The sequence below is a fragment of the Mustela putorius genome, unplaced genomic scaffold (assembly GCF_011764305.1).
Source record: "Mustela putorius furo isolate JIRA1106 unplaced genomic scaffold, ASM1176430v1.1 tig00000095_pilon_pilon_pilon, whole genome shotgun sequence".
Lineage (NCBI taxonomy): Eukaryota > Metazoa > Chordata > Mammalia > Carnivora > Mustelidae > Mustela > Mustela putorius.
The window spans coordinates 1,248,630-1,270,491 of record NW_025421280.1 but is presented as its reverse complement, the minus strand read 5'-3'; the positions used below and the strand labels follow the sequence as shown (position 1 = coordinate 1,270,491).

Sequence of the window (21,862 nt, the reverse complement as noted above, 5' to 3'; positions counted from 1 at the left end):
GCATGTATCCTCCTTGAGGAAGAGGACAGGTGGCCAGAGAGAGTTTGGAAATTTCTATTTCACTGGGCCACAAAGCAACACGATTGTGGCCTTTGCTAAACCTGAAAGCCTAAGCCCCAAGCCTTAGCATAGCTCAGTGCTTCTCAATGGGACCCAGTGTTGGCACTTGGCCCAGGACAATTCTTGTCATGCTAGAATGTCCTGAGGATTGTAAGAGGGTTAGTGCATGTCAATAGAACCCACCAGTCATTGTGACAACCCAAAACATCCTTCTCACAATTCCAGATGCCTCCTACTGGGATGATACCTTGTCGCTGTTGAGAACCAATGGACTATTGATGCTCGCTGGACTGCAACATCTCAGCCCACACTTCGACCTTGCACCCTGTTATTTCTATGTGCCTGCTTGGCAAGAGATTCCAGGATATTAAACATTCTCATTTCTAGAATTTTAAATACAATAGGTTCCCAAATAATTAAAATGTAATGTTAATATAAGAATGATTTGGAATATAACTGAATTTTAGATGATTTATATGTCAGCATGAAATCTGGTAGAAACTCAGAGTCATTGTTATATCTGGTCTTCTTTGTGCTGTGGCCATGCCAAAAAGCAAGTTAATAAAATGCTGGCTGTCGGTTCATAGTGAATGATAACAGCATGTGTCCTAATGCTTCAGATTTGTGACTAGAGATGCCCTGAAAGAATACTTTGAAAATTCAGAACCTTGATCTGGTGATTGTAGCTGCTAGGGTCTCAGAAGACTCTATTCCTACACTGGGTGGTAAAGTTGTTACTCTGTGTCAAATCCACATCAGAAAGAAAAAAGAAACAACATTTGCATTTATGTATTTGTGATATGCTGCGTTTTATTGTACTGATGATCACAGAGCTTTTATTGGACACCTATTGTGAGCCAGGCACTGTGCTAGTTTCTTTGAATGCATTTTTTAATTTAATGCCCACAAAAATGCCTCTGTGGAGAGCAGTATCATCATTCCCATTTTGCATGTAAGGACATGAAGGCTCAAATTATGCAACTTGCTCAGGATCACTAAGCCAGTAGGGGACAGAGTCACATTTGAAACCCAGACTTTGAAATTTATTCTGTAACTTCTTTAGCCTACATGGATCTGGTGTGATTTTGTCCAACATATATCCACCAAGTGTCAGGGCCTGCATTGGGAAAACAGAACAGAGATGCTCTTGCCTGCTTGGATGTCTAGATGGATGCACGGGTGTGTGGAAAGATGGATAAAAATAAATCATGGGGACAATGCATAGAAAAATGAGATGAAGAGAGGGGTGGAATGGGAGAGTAAGTGAATGAGTGACTGAATGAAGAAGTAACCGAGAAAATGGAATGGTATGGGAGGGAATGAATGGATGGATGAACAGGTGGGTGGAAGGATGAATGCATGAATGAGGAAGAGGATTTGAAGCTGAGCTCCCTAAAGCCTACACGCCAGTCTCCGGGCGGCTGGCGGGTGGGCGGACGGGCGGCTACTCCACACAGTACGGTAGGCGCGGGCTGCTCCTCCTCGGGCCGGGCTCGCGCCTCCTCCCCTCCCGCCCCCTCCTCCTTCTTCTCCTCCTCCATCGCCCGCCCGCCCGCCGACTGCCGGGACCCCAGTCCCCGGCGGGCGGGCGGAGAAGGCGGCCGTTCGCACTACTGCGCTCGCCCCGCCGCCGCCCGGCGAGCCGCGATGCGCAGAGGGGCCGCGCCGCCCCGGGGCCGCCGCCGCCGCCGCCGCCGCGCCGCACCATGAAGCTCCGCAGCAAGGCGGCGGCGCTGCTCCTGCTCGCGCTGGCAGCGCTGCTGCTCGCGCTGCTGTCCCTGCGCGCCGGCCGCGCCGAGCCCCCCGCGCCCCCCGCGCGCCCCGCGTCCGCCCCGCAGCGCCACCCCGCGCCGGCCCCCGAGCGCCTCCCGGGCCCGGGCGCCCTCCTGGGGGCCCGCCCGCGCGCTCGGCGGCGCCGGCCCCCGCGTCCGCGCCCCGGAGCCGGCCGCCGGGGCGCCGCGAGCCTGGAGAAGTTGGCGAGGTGAGTCGTGGCAGCCCCAGAATCCCTGCTGGGGACCCGTGTCTCGCTCCCTCCGCCCGTGTCAAGTTCAGGGGAGGCTTTGGGCTGGAGGGACAGACTCCAGGCTCTCCCGCGGGCCGCCCGGTAGTATTTTTTGCCCCGCCAGAGCTGAAGAACCACCTTTGTGGAGTCCTGTTGACAGCGCAGTGCTGATAATCACGTACATTTTTGAAAGAGAAGTGCCAAGGAGGGTGGTTTATATATTACATTTTTTTTTAAACAGAGCAAGACGTGTGTTTGCGTTCTTGCAAACATGAGCCCTTTGTTTAATTTTTCCAAAGCCATCACGATTCAAGAATGCTTTATCTAATTCTCATGTTTCACAGGAGAATTTTTACCAAAAACTTAGATGTGATTGAGTTGGAAAAGTTAGATGTTTACCAAACACTAGCCGCCTCTCCTGGAACCTTGAATCGCACTGTGCTTAGAACAGAAGGGGCAGTCGACCTAGGTTTATTTAAAAAAAGAAGTTTTCTTCCTGGAAGAAGCGATGCGTGGCACGGGAGAGTGACGGTTTCCCTATTTCACGTTGTTTCAGACTCAAGTTCGGTGAGGCGTCTTACAGGGCAGAAACATCTTAACCTTTGACATGGTGTTTGATATTCTCTTTCTCTGCACGGAGCTTAACCCGCCACAGCTTTTCATCGGAGCGTTTTATCTTTGTCCTTAGGGTTGCTGGACCGCCCCCAGGTTAGGGATTTGCGTTCAATTCCTTTGTTGTGGAGAGCTTTTTAACAATCCCCTTTTCTTGCCGCGGGTCTGTTTCCTCTGCCCTTTGGAAACTGGTGATGTTTGTAACTGCGCTTGCTGTCTCTGCTGTGCTGGGCTCCTTCATTACTTGCAATGAGTTGAAGAATTCCTTTTGGCCCTAATGACTAAATCTGTTTTGGCACTTTTACTGTAACTAAGAGAAAAGACACAAAACCTCAAGAAGTAGCTGTGTCAGCTTTTGGTTCTCTTCTGCCTCATCATAAATGTACAGATGGGTACTGACAAGTTTGAGAGGGAGAAAGAACCCAATGACCGTCTATAGAGTCACTTTTAAGTATTTAGAAACATTTACAAGCTCCTACGAATGTATACATACTTTAAGCTCAGGATATTTCTGTTAGGAGCTGGGGTTTCTTACAATGTGTTGCCCTAAGGTGGAACTGCAAGTTTCCTAGGGTTTGTAAGTAGACGGGACAACGCCTAAGACAGTGACAACTGACATCATTTAACTTAGCTAACCTTTTGCCAGGCATCCTCCTAACAGCAGTCCACAAAAGTAGTCCTTGTTAACACTTACTGTACACACATTAACCATGTCATCTGCATCATGGCCCTACGATGGGGGTTCCTGAAGTGTAGTCTTTGAAAGAGCTAAGGGCAACAGTGTCACCTGAGGCCTGCAGATTCTGGAGCCCCACCCCGGCCCCAGGAAATTAGAAGCCGTGGGGGGTGAGGTCAGTAATCTGTGTCCTAGCAAGCCCTCCCATTGTTTCCAACACACACCAGCATTTGAGAGCCTGTTCTATGAAGTAAGCACTAATTATTATTGTTCCATTTCACAGTTGAGTTAAGTAATGCCTGAGGTTTAGCCATTTGTCCAAGGTTCATAGGTCACTTGTGGTGGATAAGGGTAAAGATTCAGGTGGTCTGGGCCCGGTTGACTCTTACCTGCTATGCTGATGTCATAACACTAACTAGTCTTGCCTGCTTTTCGTGGTTTTCCTGCAATTTCTCTAAAGAAACATCATAGATTTTTACAATGGTCTCATTCTTCAAGGTGTTGGGAACATAGGGCAGCATCTTCTTGTCTCTATCTGAACAAATTGGCTCTGACTAGGAAGAGATCATGAGCAGAATCCAAATGGATGTTTTAGGGAAGGACTATTCCATGAGCAACAGTACCTCCTGAAGCCATTTTTCTTTTGAACATATCTCTTATATTATCAATGAAGTCATGGCCAACACCATAGGAATATAGAACAAAATTTTTAAAACTCGGGAGAAAGCGAATAACAAAAAAGCCACAGGAAGTCTGAAGCTTAGATGGAGAAAGATCAAAGTCTAGTGTCCTCTGGAGAAGTTGACCTATCCGGAGACTTAATAATGTTGTTTTTTTGGGTTTTGTTTGTTTGTTTGTTTTTATACTACCTGGACAGAAATGGTGGCAGAAGATACAGAGACAATGAGGGAACGGGAGGGAAGATCTCTGCGTGGACTCCTTTATTGCTCTTCTAACCCTGCTTGGGTTAAATTTTTGTGGTTTAGGAGGTATTTCATTTTAGGGAGGGAAAAGAAAGCCTCGTGTTTTCAGAAACCGGGTGCTTTAATCTCGTTACGTGGCTAGACTCCAGAAAAGATGAAGGTTACGTGATCTCATTTCTCGGCCTGGGGAGTAGTCAGCAGCAAGCGTGGAGTTGGATGGGATACAGTCCACCACCTGCTGACCATCCGTGGCCCGGGCTGCCTTACCTCCCCCGGGGTACTGCTGTTAAGTCAAGTCTTGCCACGTCAGCGCAGGAAACATAGCCCTCTCCTTCCACATCTTGTTTTCATTTTAGAGAAGTTTCCAGGGACTTGCCTAGTTAGCAGACAGACCCTACAATTTTATAACTAGTCATTTGTATGCAATCTGTCCTGCGGTGGCCTCTCCTCTCTATAAATATAAAGCCCAGAGGTAAGGTCTGAGCTTTTAGGTCAAGGGTGGGATCTGGAAATGGACACCACAATCTAAGTAGCCGGTCCAAGTGCACAAGAGAAATGAAATCTTCCTTTATTTTGGTTTATTGGTGATTTACACCTGGCTGACTTCCAGAGAGAATATGAGACGACTTTTAGTAAAAAACATATATAATAAGGCCATTGAAATCATCCTAAAAAATAAGTCATAAAGGAGAGGAGGAAATAAGCACTGTTTGTCAAAAACTGAGCCACTATTGTTATGAGAGTTAAGTATTAAATTTAGCTCCAAGCTTCCTGGCAGCCATGTCAAAAAGGGAATCATGATAGGCTGCCTTATTTTCACTGAATGTTTAGAGGAAAAGCTGATCAGGAAGAGATGATTTGGTTTTCATGGAAATGAATTCTAAAAAGGATTTTACTGGAGAGTAAATTTAAATAGGCTGTATCTCCAAGTTGCTTCTGAAAACCCCTCTTTGAGCCTCTGTATGGAAAGACAGTTGAATATAACTGCTAATCAGTGCAGTGTAGAAAATAATTTGGCATCTGGAGGCCAGAAAATTGGGTTCCAATCCCAAGCCATTTCACCTTAATTTCCTCATCTGTAAACTGAGCAAATCAATCCAAAAGTTTTCCAAGATCTCTTCCAGCTCTGACATTTGATGATCCTGTGTGTGATGAGATCATCCAGTTTAGCTGTAAAATCCCAACAATGAGTATTGCTTAGCCCTTTGTGCTGTCTCTTGCAAAATCAGTTTCTCATTTATTGGCTCTATCCTAGAACTCCTACTGATTACTCAATCTCAACCCTCTCCTGAACTTTATTCTTTTTATTTTTGCATTGGCCTGGGTATTGCTGTTTTCTCTTAAAATATGGTTTCTAAGGGAGACTTAGGATACCTCTGAGCTCTTTGGAGGTCCTCTGCTATTTTATTCCTCAGTCATTCAACAGATGTTTATTGCACATATATTCTGGACCAGGCACTCACTGTACAGTGGTGAAAGGAGTTGTTTCCCTCCCAGAATTTGGGAGAGGTGGGGTTGAGGAGACAATAGAGAAACACATTTACACTTGGCAGCCTCCCCAGCTGTTCCAGTGAGAGGAAGCGTGTTTACTCGCTCATCAAGAGACATCATTTCCTGCAGTTCCCTTTGGTATCTGAGATAAGTCTGCTCAGACAGTTCAAGCCTGAATAAAGGTCTTCCTTAAGAGGGATGGTGTTATATAGCAAAATGCCAACCCTGCAGTGATCCTATAATTAGCCGGTAGCCCCAGAGCATATTAAAGCTCTCCAGAACTTAGGTACCACCTCTGATATTATGTACTCTGATTCTTGATTCTTTTCACATTCATTTTTGTTCATTGGTCCATGATTTCATCTTTTACTGATCAGCAAGTCATATTGGTTCTATGTCAACATATATCCCTAGGTACCTGGGAGGCACAGTCAGTTAAGCGTCCGACTCTTGGTTGCAGCTCAGGTCATAATCTCAGGGTCTTCCGATCAAGCCTCACATGAGGCTCCCTGCTCAGCAAGGAATCTGCTTGAGAATCTCTCTCCCTCTTTCTCTAAAATAAATAAGTAAATCTTAAAAAAAAAAATAGGTGTGTGTGTATGTATGTGCATGCGTATGTGTGTATCCCCATTTCCATGCTGACCACTTGTCTTCTAAACACCACCTTTTAAACGTGGACTCCCTGCAGTAGCCCTAGATCTGGTTTGCATGCCTCCCCTCTAGCGCCCCCTACAGTCCATTCCCCATACAGCTGCTGGAGTGATGTAAACTACTTAGAACACACCAGCTCTTTGCTGGTGAAAGCCTCCAATGACCAACATCCTGTCACAGTAAGAAAACTCAGTTTCTTAGTCCGGCCTTCAAGCCTTGCCTGATCGCAACCCCATTTAGGTCTCCGACCTTGTCTCCTACCACTGTGCTTCAGCTACACTAGCCTTTTAGTGTGCTGAATTCATTCCCTCCTCAGCACTTTTTACTTATTCCCTGTGCTAGAATGTTCTTTGCTCATAGCCCGGTGTGGCTAGTTCCCTTCCTTCTTTCAGGACTATGCTTTTAGGTTTTCTTCTCAGAAGGGTCCTCCCAGCTGATCTAGAAAAAAGGACCCTCCTCATCACACTCTACTCCCTTACCCTGGTTAGTGCTTTTTAAAAAATTATTATTATATGAACATTGTATTTTATTTGCTTCTCTCCTCCTGTGTATATTTCAAGTCTTATTCACCACTGTGCACCCAGAACAGAGATGATCTCATAGTAGGTACTCAATGCATATTTGTCAGATCACCTAATGAATGAACACAGCACCCACCTTGTGCCAGCCCTAGGTAAAAATTTTACTTATATGATTAAGTTAAATACTATTTAATAATGTTCAAAATAATCTCACAGTGAAGAACAATGAGAAGAATGGTGAGGATCTTTAATTGTAGCATCCTTAATAGAGAGGGCATCTTTTTCTTTATAATAAATGTTACTTTTTAGAATAATTTGGGATTTTAGAAAAAGTGAGAAAGTAGTACAGAGTTTCCCTATACCCAGCACCCAGTTTCCTCCATTATTAAAATCTTGTTAGCTTGATACATTTGTTACAGTTAATGAACTAATAGTATAGTTACTAATTTTTAGTTTATTTATATTTCCTTAGTTTTTACAGAATGTCCCTCTTCTATTCCAGGATCCTGGCCAGGATAGCACGTGATATTTATTTCCTTTTTTTTTTTTTTAAGATTTTATTTATTTGAGAGAGAGAGAGCAGGAACGGGGTGAAGGGCAGAGGGAGAAGCAGGCTTTCCGCTGAGCAGGGAGCCCAACACAGGGCTTCACTCCGGGACCCTGTGATCATGACCTGAGACAAAGGCAGATGCTTAACTGACTGAGCCACGCAGGTGCCCCGCATGTGATATTTAAATGCACATTTCCTTAGTCTCTTCTTGGCTGTGGCAGTTTCTCAAACTTTCCTTGTTTCTGATGATCTTGGGAGTTTTGAAGAGCACTGCTCAGATATTTTATAGGATGCCCTACACCTGGAATGTGTCTCATGCTTCATTCATGATAGTACTGAGTTATGAGTTATTGGGAGGAAAGCCAGTGAGGTGAAGTGCCATTTTCATCAAATCATATGGAATCTATATGCTACTGACTTGACTGCTTTGGTCACCTGGAAGAGGTAATGTTTATTCGGGTTTTTTTTTACTGGCAACTGCTCTCCCCTCCCCCCCTTCCATGCTATATACCTTATTATTTTTTTAAAGGTTTATTTACTTATTTTGGAGAGGAGCGAGCCGGGGGCAGGGTGGAGAAAGAGAGAGTCAAGGAGATCTCTCTCTTTCTCTCCCTGACTGAGAGCAGAACCTGACGCAGGGCTCGGTCTCACAGCCCTGACATCACCCCTGAGTGGAAACCCAAGAGTTAGTCGCGTAACCAACTGTGCCACTCAGGTGCCTCCATACTATAAACTTTAGAAGGAGGTCACTGCCCAGCCCATACCTGAGGAGTGAGCAGTGATGCTCTCCCTTCTTTGCGGTGGAGTATCTATACAAATTATTCAAAATTGATTGTCCTGCATGGGACAATTTGATTCTTCTCCTCTATTTATTAATGTATTCAGTCATTATATCACTATGGACCTACAGAGAGATATTTATTTTATACTTTGAGTTATAATCCTATACAACTATCATGTTGCTGGAATTGTTTCTTTATTGGCCATGAGGAGCTCTTAGAGTTGGCTTTTATTTTTGACGTGCTCCGATCAATGTATTTTTGTTTTTTTTTTTTGTTTTCATTTCTAGTTTTTCAAGCACTTCCTTACCTTCTTGCCTTACAGGATGCTCCAGGCTCACCTTGTATATTTTCTGATTCATTTTTTGAGTCAGCCATTTCTTTAAAGAGCCCTGATTCCTCTCACTGGAGAATGGTATTAGAAACCAAGATTTGGGTACGAGATGTGCTTTTTGCTACTGGGATATCATTTCTTTTAGACACTCACAGCTGACAGAACAAAATACATATGTGTTTATATTAACTTACATGTTTATATATATAATATTTCCGTATGTAACCGTGTCTATCTATGTTAAGCTAAGCATTACTATATAGACTATTCTAGATTCCTTCCCTTACTTGGGAGAATGTTTTTGTCTTCCCAAACCCCAGTTTTCTCCCATTCTTTGGCTTTCATTGGCTTAAATGCCTGTAGTATGGGGGAGGAATTGGGAAGGAGTGGAGGGGTAGGATAGGATTGGCTAATTGACTCAAACCAAGCAAGGCCCAAGCCCTAGTTAGAGATGAGACCATGACTGCTCACGCCACCTGGGGGAAGGTGATGTGGTAGATGTTGTGATTGACTCCTAACCTCTATTCCTCCCACCCCGCTGCAGTTTGTGGGTAGACCGAACTTCCAGAAGGTGGTGTAAGCCAGGCATGGTCATCCCACCCCTTTCATGGTGTCAGCTGTGTGCATGCAGGACTAAAACATTCAATACACTCATCTTTCTGGCAACAGTAATTGGTCCACAGGTGTTACCTGACCCACATTGCTGAACCAACCAGAAGGGAAGGACATATTTTTTTATTTTGGGGCAAAAGACTCCATATGCTAGATATGAACAAGGAAATAAAAGTCCCAGTTACTACCAGGATTCTTAGAGGACCAGTTTTAAGATGAAGCCATCACTCTGAGCAGTAGAATAGAGAAAGTAGGAGAATTTGGATCCTTGGTTACTGAACCCAAGAATCAGAACATCCTGATGCCTGCCCTGTCTTGGGCTCTCCGGTTACATGAATTGGAGTTGGGATGTCTGATATTTTTCTCCAAAATCATCTTACCCAAACCCGATAGTTCTTTAAATCAGAATCTCACTGATGTGAATGGAGAGAAAGGGGAAAGATCATGAGAGGGAGGACCCTTAGGAAAGGCGCATCCACCACACCCTGGAACAGCCTTTATGTACCCTTAACCTTGTCCCAGGTGCCAGATGATTCAAGATAAGTTTTGGGGCCAAATTAGACCCTTTCTTAGGGATTTAAAAATTGGATCAGAAACAGTTTAAGGGCAAAGTGGCTAAGATTCAGGTATGAAATTCAGGATTGACTGCCATGTTTCTTGCATATGGAGGAAGCTGGTTTGCATTGAGAGTATATGAATCCAAGTGAGAAGCAACACAAAGCAACTGGCAGGGGTGGGAAGGGTGGGGGGTGAGGTGAAGGAGGCAAGTCCTGACGTTGTTCCCAAGGCCAGTGTCTGCCCTTTTCTGGCTGTGCTGCTTCATCCCTCTCCTAGAATCTATGAACTGAGTTTCTTTCACTTACCACCAAGGATTTCTGACTGATTTGGGTATGTGGTACCTGCTTTTAACATTGTCACTCAGTTCAGTAAATAGTAGCCATATTGACACAAATCCCTTGACCAACTCACAGGTGAGATTCTTTGAAAACAGATTTGTTTTCCTTGGAAATACTTTTCTCCTTGTTATCTCACTGTGAGAAAATAAAAGATAAAGTTGTATGAGATAGCCTGCTTTCCCCTCTCTTTCTGCCTATTTGTGATATCTCTCTCTCTGTGTCAAGTAAATAAATAAAAAAATCTTTAAAAACAATTGTATGAGATATATGTATGTGTATGTGTGTGTGTGTATGTGTATAAAATCACTAAAGTCTTTTTTTTAAAGGGATTTCTTATTCTTTTTTTTTTTTAATTTTATTTATTATTTATTTGACAGACAGAGATCACAAGCAGGCAGAGAGGCAGGCAGAGAGAGAGAGGAGGAAGCAGGCTCCCCGCTGAGCAGGGAGCCCGATGTGGGGCTCAATCCCAGGACCCTGAGATCATGACCTGAGCCGAAGGCAGAGGCTTTAACCCACTGAGCCACCCAGGCGCCCCACCATTTAAAGTCTTAAAAAAAAAAAAAAAGAAAGAACGAAAAGAAGAGACTTTTGTGGAAGATGGAATTCATTTTGTGTTCTTTTCCAAATCTTCCCCAGCACTTGATTTACTTCAGATTCTAAAATTCTGAAAATTGCCCCTGGAAGGAGGAATCTCTTGACTTGATGCTTTTATTGGGCCTCTGTGATTTGGGCCAGCAGGGAGTGACTTTGGTATATATGAAGGTGATGTTTTGATGTTTGCCATGATCCTTCCCCTCAACGTCTTTTAGCAAGATGATGAACTGAAATAGTCTAGGAGAAATTCATCATTTGTACAATTAGAATCCAAGCTTTATGTAAGGGTTAGTGGAGAACACATAATCCAAAATGTGACCCCTTTTCACGGGGGAGGAAACTGAGGTCCTCCTTATCCTCAGAGGATAAGATAGTAATAATGTACATAAAGCATCTAGCACAGGGATACCTCACGGGGGTCACTCAACAAATGATTCACTGTTCTGAGTACTCTGATCTTGTCCACTGTTGTTTATTAGTTAGGAACTGATCGTAACTAGATCCAGCTAACGAGCTGAATCAGTCCTCCTCAGCAAATCATGGCTTTCTCTTAAGCTCAATGATACAATGAAATAACAGGTAAAATGCTGGCATGGAAGCATGCCAGAAACTCAGCAAACGTGAGCTGGGGCTCAGATGCAGATTAGGGCAGGCTTTTCTTGGATTATGACTTGAGGAAATCAAAACTCAGTTTCCATATATGATAAATAATACACCAGACCCAGTCTTCTGATCCTCAGTATAAGCTAAGTGAGTAGCTGAGGGAGGACTGTGTTGACTGCCTCTCAGGGACTTGGACTATGGTTCTGGAGAGTGTCAAGCCTGGAGCTGTGACTCTCTCGAGCTCTGATGTCTACTGGAGGGCAGAGAGCTATGGTTTCCCAGCTCTGGAAAGTAGAGAGTGGGCGAAGGGTTCACGGGAATAGGAAGTGTTCTCAGGGAACCCAAATGCAGAATTTTGTCCACAGACACTGCTATTCAGGGCTCTGCATCTGTGGTCGGGCTTAAAGATGCCCTTCGTTTTCCTCCTCCCAGTTTTGTTAGAATTACAAGGACCTCAGTTGTCTGACCACCAGCCTTAAAGTAACAAGCTTTGATGTTCAGGTATCAGATTTTACCCTTGGGGAGAATGCATTGCTAGAAACTCCATTTTAAAAGAAACACAAGAGAAGTTGGAAACACATTGGCAATTGGCATTTAGAAGAAACTTTTAATTTAAAAAGTGTACTAAAACTTCAAATCTAGTTTGCAACAAGGGAGAACACTGATACCTAAAGTACCATGCTTTTTGCCGCTCTGCCTGCCTGTTTTTGTCATGGAATTAAATTTTTAGAGAAAAATGAAGGCTTCTTGTATATTTCAAGTTAGTATTTAATAATAATGGTGGTGGTATCAACTGATATTTATTTATTTATTTATTTTATAAAGATTTTTATTTATTTATTTTTATTTATCAGAGAGAGAGAGGGGGAGAGAGCGAGCACAGGCAGACAGAATGGCAGGCAGAGGCAGAGGGAGAAGCAGGCTTCCTGCTGAGCAAGGAGCCCAATGTGGGACTCGATCCCAGGACGCTGGGATCATGACCTGAGCCGAAGGCAGCTGCTTAACCAACTGAGCCACCCAGGCGTCCCTCAACTGATATTTAATGATGATTTAAAATGTGCCGTGATATGGGGCATCTGGGTGGCTCAGTTGGTTAAGTGTCTGCCCTCAGCTCAGGTCATGATCCCAGAGTCCTGGGATCTAGCCCATTGTCAGGCTCCCTGCTCAGTGGGAGAATCTGTTTCTCCTTCTCCCTCTGCCCCCCCGCAACTTGTTCTCTCTCTCTCTCTCTCTCTCAAAAAATATAAATAAATAAAATCCTTTAAAAGAAGTTAAGCCACAATACTGTATGAAGCATTTCTGCATGTTATCTCGCTTCTTCCCTAACAACCTAAGAGGCAGGTACTATTATTGGATAGGTCAGAACACTTTCAGTTGCAAGAGATAGAGTCTTAGCTCATCACCTTACACCACTTAGTCATAAGAGGTGATTTACTGGCTCATAAAACTAGAAATTGCAAAAGAGATAAGGATTCCATCACAGATGTTTCCCTGATTTCTAGCTGTCATGCCTCTGCCTTCCATTTCTGCTGCCTTCTGTGTGAGCCACACCCTTGCGTGGGTGTTCTCCACCTGAGAGTCCCAACAGGTCTGGGCTTGCCTTCTCCTCCTTCAGTCACTGCTAAGTGAAAAACTTCATGCAGCAAGAGTGCCAGGGCTACCTCTGTTGACCTGACATGGATCACATCCGTATCCGATCGCTGATGGCCACGCGTGGGGAGAGGATGATTCAGCCCTTCCAAACCTCATGGACTGACAACAGAACAGGAATGGTTTCCCCCAAAGAGAATTGAGGTGTTCTTACCAGAAACTCTTGGAAATGCTGGTAAGAAACACCAAAACCAAAAGCAAATGTCCACTGTAATCAGTACACCCATTTTACAGATGGGGAAATTGAGGATCAGAAGTGTTTAAAGCATTTGCCCAAGATGGGACAGTAAGAGGCAGACCTAGAATTTGAAGCCTGGGCGATGTGCTTCGAGAGCCAAATCACTTACCACCACACTGTATTGGGGAACAAATCTCGAAGTTTGAAATATTTGATTACTTTCTAGAATCCCTTTGAAGAAGATCCTTTGATTAAATCTCTTTTTTATGTGAGAAATTTTTCATATTTATAAGGGAAAAATAGGATATGAATATTACCCCTTTAAAAAAAGTTTTTATATATTTACATATTTATAGAAACACATCCACATATATTGAGTGTGACTCTGGAAGATTATACCATTATACCAAAATGTTAACAGTGGTTATGGAATTGGAATTATGGTACTTGCCTTTGACTTGTCTGTATTTTAAATTTTTTTCTATGAGGAATATATGCATTATCTGTATAATTTTAAGTTAAAGTATATAAATTATCATAAAAATTAAAAATCTCTGATTGCCTGAGGCCTTGGAGGATGGAAATTAGATGGAGAGACCATTTTTCCTCCCCTTCAGTTGGTCTTTCATGCTCATTTTTGGGCAGTGAGCTAGAAGTGTCCATTTGCAGAATATGTAATCCTCATTCTTTTCCCTCATATGTCACCAGCCGTTTATTTCAAACTAACACTGCTGGTTCATATTTTACAATCTCAGTAACATCTTAATTTGAGAAGAAGAGGGAGATGGAGAAATAGAATCTCCTGTGTGTCAGGAACAATCATGAGGGGAACACATGAAAAGAGAATTAGTCCAGGCAGCATCACAGAGTTAGAGGGAGAGGAGTATAGATCAATATACTTGTGCATGATGTCAGCTGGTGAATGCATGGATTATGAAGGTGCAGTTGGTAAAGGTACACACTGAGATTCATGCCTAGGGAAGGTAAAATCCCATCCAGACTCCAATCACTGAGCTGCGAGCCCTGAGTACAGATAAAAGGTTTATCTATCCAGAGCAGATTCCTTTTCTGAATCACTTGTGTGTGGCCCCAAATAGGATTAAAAACACGGGCCCTTAAGTCCAGCTCCCTGAGTTTAAGTCCATGCATTGCCATTTACTAATCATAAAGCAGGTGTATATGTCCAATAATGTCTTAAAGCAGACACACATACAGATAGACCCATAGACAAGATTGACAGCTTCAGGCTTGGAACACCTACTACGTATTAGACCTAGACTTTGTTTAGGAACACAGCCCTGTTTTAAATATCATGATCCAGACTAAAAATATGCTATTAATAATTGAATGCACTTATCATATAATTGTGTTATGCACTGCACCTCCCCCCCCCCCAGTAGATTTTGGCACTGTGTTGACACCATTCATATAATACCATGGCTTTAAGGCAAACGTCAGCTTCTCGGCCTATCTTGGAAGATTAATGGTACTTGATTTAACTCCAAACCATGGGTCATTAAAAGTGATTTAACTGTTAGCACAGTCCTGAGCGTCATGTCTGGGTTTCTAAAGCGAAGGCTCTACTCCCAGCTCCTGCAGGGAAATTTTTTTTCAGGGGACGAATGTGTTCCCAGACCTGTGGTTCACAGGGAAGTTTTTAGCACCCCTTGCTGCCAGCCCGTAGCGTGGATCTAATTACCCATTACCAGACTCGCCTTCTAGAGGCTGAAGCAAGGTGTTTCCATTTCTAAACCGCCACCCTGGCCTCATCTGCTGGCCTTCGGCACGTTCCAGTAGCTATGGTTTCATCTGGTAGGATTCCACGCAGGAGGGAATCTCTTCTTCCCCCGGATGAGAGTATTCGATATCTCGGAATTCATCTTCTACCAACCCCCCCCCCATTTATGTTTCCTTCCCTGTGAAAATGAGTTACCAACAACACTGTTTTAGACTCTATTTTAAAAAACTAGGGTTTTTCTCTTCAGCCTCCACGGCCTGCCTGTATCCCAGCATCAGGTTTACCTGCATTAATTCAGCTTGTCAGTTAAGGAGAAGCCCTAGTAAGAGGTAGCAGGAGACGGCTGGAAAGAGGGTCTGAGGAGAACCAATTACTCACTTTAATAATTCAGTGTGTTTTGCAGTAATAGGCTACAGAGTAAATAGCACTACACATAAGTGCCGTATTTCATTATTTATACACTCCAGAAATTGAAGTTTAATTAAGTCGCACTCTTGAGACTTTTAAACGATTAAGGAGACGCCTCATCTCGGACAGAGTTGGGAGAGCTGCTTCCCTCTGTGAGCCTCCTCTGAATCTCATCTTGTATTTGCACAGGGAGGGGCTTGAGCAGGGACGAATGAGACATACATTTTCCAAACGGCAGTCAATGGCACACCAGAGCCATCATTCTTATGATATGGCCATACTACCAGTGTCTTGAAATGTTAAAAAAAAGTCTTGGTTAAACATATGCGCATTTACTTATTTAATCATAGCTTGGTTGCAATATAATCCAAACACCCTTTCAAGGTGTACAATACAGTGGCTTTTAGTTTATTCACCGAGTTGGACAACCATTACCACACCAAATTTCAGAATGTTTTCACCACCAGAAAGGAAGAAATCCTGTGCCCATCAAGCTGTCACTCTACATTTGCCCCTGGATTCTTCCTATATATGGAATCAGAAATAGGTGGTCTTCTATATTTTCACAAGGTTCACAGTTCACTGTTTAAGGTTCATACAGGTTGTGACATACATCAGCACTCCTTTCCTTTAATGGCCAGATGATTTTTCGTTTTATGAGTATGTCACCTTTTATTTATCTATTCACCAGTTGGGGGACATTTGGGTTGGAGTCTGGCTCTTTGAATAATTCTGCTCTGAGTGCTTGTGTGTAAGTTTATGTGCGGACATATGTTTTCATTTCTCTTGGGCAGATATGTAGGAGCGGAATTGCCAGGTCATATCGTAGTTCTGTGTTTAACCAGATTTTTGGAACTGTTTTCCAAAGTGTCTGCACCATTTTGCCACCCCACCAGCAATAGGTGAGGGTTCTAACTTCTCCACATTATAAGTATATTTATTTTAAGGGAAACTTTCTATCACGACACAAATTCTCAGTGGCAACATAAATAGAAGGTAATTACTGATAAGACACTAAGAAAATGAAAGTGTTGGTCATTTCTGACTTGGCTGTTGAAGGTTCTGTATCTGAGATCTGCTGTCTTTTTGGTTGAAAGGGAAGATTAGGTAACATTAGAAAGGTATTTGAAACATGTTAACGCCAAACCAAGACTTTCTTACTGACATTATTGAAAAAAAACTGGAAATGGAATGGCTTTCTCACTCAGAGGCTCAAAGTGATTTGATGCGGTGTCTTAATGATAATTGCAGCTGAGACATCACCCTTTGGAAAACGCAGAATTTGGGAGGCACAGATGCTGTATGCAAGCCCATCTCATCGTGTTCCAGCAGCCAGCTTCATGGTTATGTCATGCAAGTAACTCGGAGGTGGCAGGGGTCATATTTGTTGTTTTTTGGGTTTTATTTTTTCTCACAGTATGTGTTTTCTAACAACTCTTGGGTAAATTTGAGAAACGGTCAAGGTTACTATATTTTTGGTAGGATAATAGCTATTTTACCCAGTAATGTCATTTCTGGGAATGTAGTTGAAGGCCATAATGAAAAGAAGGGAAAAAAATTCTGTTGGCTCACAATATTTAGTACCAGACCTTTTTTTTTCTTTTTTTTAATATGACAGAATAGTTAGTTGGAAACAACCAACAAAAGGGCAATGCTAATAAGCTCTGCTGTTTTTATTGGATGGACTAGTAGATAGCCAGTTACAATGATACGGTTATGAAGACTTAAGAAGTAACAAGAAAAATAAAAGAATCAGATGAAAAATGTGAAATATAAAGTTGTAGTTACACTGTTAGTACAGCTATAAAAATAAGTATTCAGTGGAATTTAGACCAGGACATAACATGCAAAGAAAGTTTTAGAGGACACAACTTTTTTCCACTTACCAATATATGTATATCTCAATATATATGTTATATATACGTATTTGTTTTGAGAGGGAGAGAGAGCACACGTGTGCATGCAGGGGCTAGAGAGAGAGAGAGAAAGAGAATCTCAAGTAGGCTCCGTGCCCAGCTTGGAGCCCAAGACAGGGCTCAGTCTCATGACCATGAGATTATGACCTGAGCCAAAATCAAGTCAGACACAAATAACTGAGGCCCCCAGACACCCATGTTTAATTTTTTTAATTGGAAACTTACATTGTATATTTTATTCTGATCTTGTTCTAAAGATAGAGATTTTGCTTATTTACATTGCCTTAGATTGATGGTATATAATGTGTCCTTGATATAAATTACATTGAAAGAATTTATAAACACCAGCTGAGGTAAGTTTTTGGAAGGAAGTAAGCAAAGACCATGACAATAAAAGGGAGGGTTCTCCTTTGATGAGGTGGTCAAGGAAGGTCATTTTGCTGTTTAAAAGAGAAGGAGGTATCTATGCAAAGGGAAGGATATTCCAGGCAGAGGACACAGAAAAAATCCAGGATGTGAGCACAACACTGGGTGTCTCAGGTAGAAAGAAGGAAAGGTGGTGGGTGCAGAAATCCCTAAACTTAAGAGTCAGGGAGCGTCTTCTAAACAGTGGTTGAAGTCCTGGAGAATGCTGGGAGGAATTCTGTGAGTGAGGAGCTGAGCTGTTCGTTGAGTTAAGAGCACTGCCAGGAAGCTGAGAGATAAAACCAACAAAGACAGAAGACAGACAGTTTTCATCCACAGATGTCACTATGAAGACACGTCCCACGTCTAAGTGTGCAGGAAGAACAAGGAGGACACCAACACCAGCCCAGCTCCTGCCCCAAGACTCCCGGGGGTGGGGAGGAAGAGCAGCCTCCACATGGGGGTCTGCTGGGGAGGCAGCATCCTCACAAGGCTGCCATGTTTTCATGACGGCAAGACGTGAAGAGAATACCCTGAGAGAAGGCTGAACATGGACTGGGTTTTCCTGAGGGTGTGGGGGAAGAGTTTGGGAGAGAAAGGAGAGATGAGGGGTCAGCTCAGATCATTAGTTCTTGGCTGTAGCCAAGAACTAATAAGCAAACTCCAGGACCTCCCCAAGACCCTCTGATTCAGAATCTCTTGTGGCGTGGAGACTTGCATGTTAACAAGCACCTCCAATGACTAGGCTGTGTGAGCTGGGTAGGGGATCCCCCGCACTAGATGGTATCTGGCGTTTCTTCTAGCACAAAACTGCAAGAGTGATGGGACTGGGGCTCAGGGCTCTCGCAGCGAGCAACAGGGAAGAAAGGGATTCAGTGAGCATTTCAAAGGCTGACTCAAGGTGAGAATATTAGGCAGAGCAAGGCAAAGGTGATTGGTAATATTTTTAAGCCCTACATTAGGACTCTTTTGATTGCTAAGCTGTACGTTTGTTTCCATGTATCTTCACCGAAAGGAAATGCACTGGCTTAAAAGCTGAGCTGTCTGGGGTGCCTGGGGGGCTCATTCACTTAAGTGTCCAACTCTTGATCTCGGCACAGGTCATGATCTTAGGGTTGTGAGCTCAAGCTCCATGCTGCTTAAGATTTTCTTTCTCCATCTCCCTCTGCCCCCCTCCTACTTGTGCTCGCTCTCTTTCTCTCTTAAAAAACAACAACAACAACAACAACAAAAACATCCTTAGTTATGGTCACGTGCACCTGGATGCATGTAGGGCCAGCAAAGATGTGACCCACCACCTTTCGGCCCTGCTTTCTCTTGTGTTGACTCCCATTCAGGCTCTACCAGTGTGGTGACCAAGATGGTTACCATCAGTTCCAGCCTTACCTGGAAGCTTCTCAAAATTCTGGACAGCAAGTGTCCGCCCCAGTCCCCTCTTATAAAGTATAAATAAGAATATAGTTAACCATCAGTCTGAACGATGCTACAATTCCCCACTGCCCATTCCCTGCCCAAACTGTGTAATTCACGGGCTTAAGGAGTTTTAGTTTCATAGACTGGACTTCCCTTGATCTTCGAAGGTTCTCAAGTGACATTTGAGCAGTGCTGGGTGATAGGCACACCATTTCAGTGCCCTTAAACTTGATTATTCATTGTGATCACAACATAAATGCTTACTGCCTAAAGCCTGAGGTTTTGAATGTAATGTGAGAGGTAACAGAGGGGGAGCAGCAAAGGTCTCATTAAATCCTAACCACTGATACTTGAACTGCCATCAGGAGAGGCCTTTATTTTTCTTTTTTAATACCTGTCACCAGACACCAAGAAAGACTGCAGTCCCCAGCCCCTGCTTTTTGTACTGTGCAGTCCCAAATCACGGAAGCCTGCAGACAAGTAGCTTGTTAGGCTGCAGAGGAATGCAAGCTTTTTTTAATTAAAAAAAAAAAAAAGTTGTTGGGGAGCCTGAGTGGCTCAGCTAATTCAGTGTCTGACTCTTGGTTTTGGCTCAAGTCATGATCTCAGGGTCATGAGATTGAGTCCTGCATCAGCTCTGCTCAGCATAGAGTTTACTTGAGAGTCTCTCTCTCCCTCCCTCCCCCTCTGCCCCTCTCCTTGCTTGCTAATGCACACATGTGCACACAACACACTCTCTCTCTCATATAAAATCTTTTTTAAAAGGGTGTTGTTGGGGCACTTGGGTGCCTCCATCAGTTAAATGTCTGCCTTCAGCTCAGGTCATGATCCCAGGGTCCTGGGATCAAGTCCTGTGTCAGGCTTCTTGCTCAGCGGGAAGCCTGCTTCTCCCTCTCCCTCTGTCTGCTGTACCCCTGCTTGTACTTTCTCTCTCTCTATCAAGTAAATAAATTTTTTTAAAGAATCTTAAAAAGAAAGAAAAGTAATTCAAATAGTTTGGGCATACAAAAAATACAGATAACAACATAAAGAATTTCTGTGTACCTGGCACTCATCTTAAGAAATAAAAATTTAAATCCCAGAAATAACCATTATCCTGTATTTGATTTTTATCATCCTCCTGTATGTTTATTTTTACTACATAAGTCTATGAACAACATACAGTGCTATTTTGCTTGTTTTTAAGGTTCATCTAAATGGTATCATTCTATGGGGCATCTGGGTGGCTTAGTCGGCTAAGCGTCTGCCTTCACCTCTGGTCATGATCATGATCCCAGGGCCCTGCGATCGATCCCTGCATCAGGCTCCCTGTTTAAAATTAGTATTATGCCTGGGTGGCTCAGTTGGTTAAGCGACTGCTTTCAGCTCAGGTCATGATCCTGGAGTCCCAGGATCAAGTCCTTCCTCAGGCTCCCTGCTCAATGCGGAGTCTGCTTCTCCCTCTGACTCTCCCCACTCTCGTGTTCTCATTCTCTCTCTCTCAAATAAATAAATAAATAAGTCTTATTTAATAAATAAATAAAATTAGTATTTTCCTGATTGCTAAGGTTAAAGTTTTTTGTTCATGTAGAAGCCCAATAGGTAAAGCTAAACGGGGCCAAGTTATTTGCGATGGGGCAGTGGTTCCTATTTAAGACAGCTGTGCTATTGAGTAGATTGTTTGAGTACCTTTGGATGAGACCAGTGTTCCTAAATATTGAGCATAATTTTAAGCAAACAAGTTTGCATGAAATCTCTTTTGTAGCATGTTTTGGCCAGATTTTTGCCCTTTTTAAAAATTGACTGTGATTTTTAGCATTATCTGTGACACATCCTTCCCATCATTTTACATAAGTTAATTGGGAGCTGGCTTTCATAGTGGGTCTGAAAACTCGCCCACAGAGCTGAGGAAGAGAAGACATCTGAGTTCGTTCAGCAGGGGTCCCTGAATTTACCAGGCGTGATCCTGATTTAGTACCTTTGCTCTGACTGTCTCCTCTGCCTGGAATGCTCCTCCCGCAGAAATGCTTATGACTCACTTCCTCACCTCCTTCAAGTTGTCATCGGATTTCTCCATCTCCGTGAGGACTTTCCCAACTCTGCACCGTATAAAAATATCTACCAGTCTGTCAGCCACTGCCACATCCCTCTCTGCTCAAGGGTATATTTCCTTCATAGCCCTTATTGCTGGATACATTTCTATGTAAGTTACTTAGTTACTGCTACTCCCTTCTTTGTCTTTCCCCAGCCACCCTTAGAATATAATTTCTGCAAGGGCAGGCATCTTGTTCTGTTTCCTTCACTGCTGTCCTCAGGTAACTAGAACAGTACCTGGCACATAATCCTCAGTATAGATTTGTTGATTAATACATGGTCTGAAGTTAGCAGGAAAAAGAGAGCAGAGGAGAGCATTTCTGAGAAAGAGAGGGAGAGACAGACAGAATGCGTGTGCCAATACCTGGAGACAACCCACCAGTCTGCTAACCAGAAACTAAGACGGATGGAGAGGATGAGTATGTGTGACTATGACTACAGTTATGAATGACTATCCCCCCGAAGCTGGGGGTGCTGGAGGCAGATGCAAGAGATGTATATAGGAGCCATGATCATCAGTTTGGACTCAATCTCAAGGATATCTAGGAGCCCTTACACTTATTTTAATCAAAAGAATAACACATTCTGATTTGAATTTTAGAAGAACATCACTCTGACAGATGCTGGCGAGGATGCAGAGAAAGGGGAACCCTCCTATACTGTTGGTGGGAATGCAAGCTGGTGCAACCACTCTGGAAAACAGCATGGAGGTTCCTCAAAAAGTTGAAAATAGAGCTACCCTATGACCCAGAAATCACACTACTGGGTATTTAC

General features: G+C 43.3%; 1 protein-coding gene across 1 annotated transcript in view; it reads left to right on the top strand.

The window, feature by feature from the left end:
* Positions 1-1,609: 1,609 nt before the first annotated feature.
* GXYLT2 (glucoside xylosyltransferase 2) overlaps positions 1,610-21,862 on the top strand; it is a 90,033-nt gene continuing 69,780 nt past the window's right edge. The window contains exon 1 of the mRNA XM_045077839.1: positions 1,610-2,041. Within this exon, the coding sequence (XP_044933774.1) occupies positions 1,767-2,041 (275 nt within the window). The 5' untranslated portion in view covers positions 1,610-1,766. The remainder of the gene's footprint in view (positions 2,042-21,862) is intronic.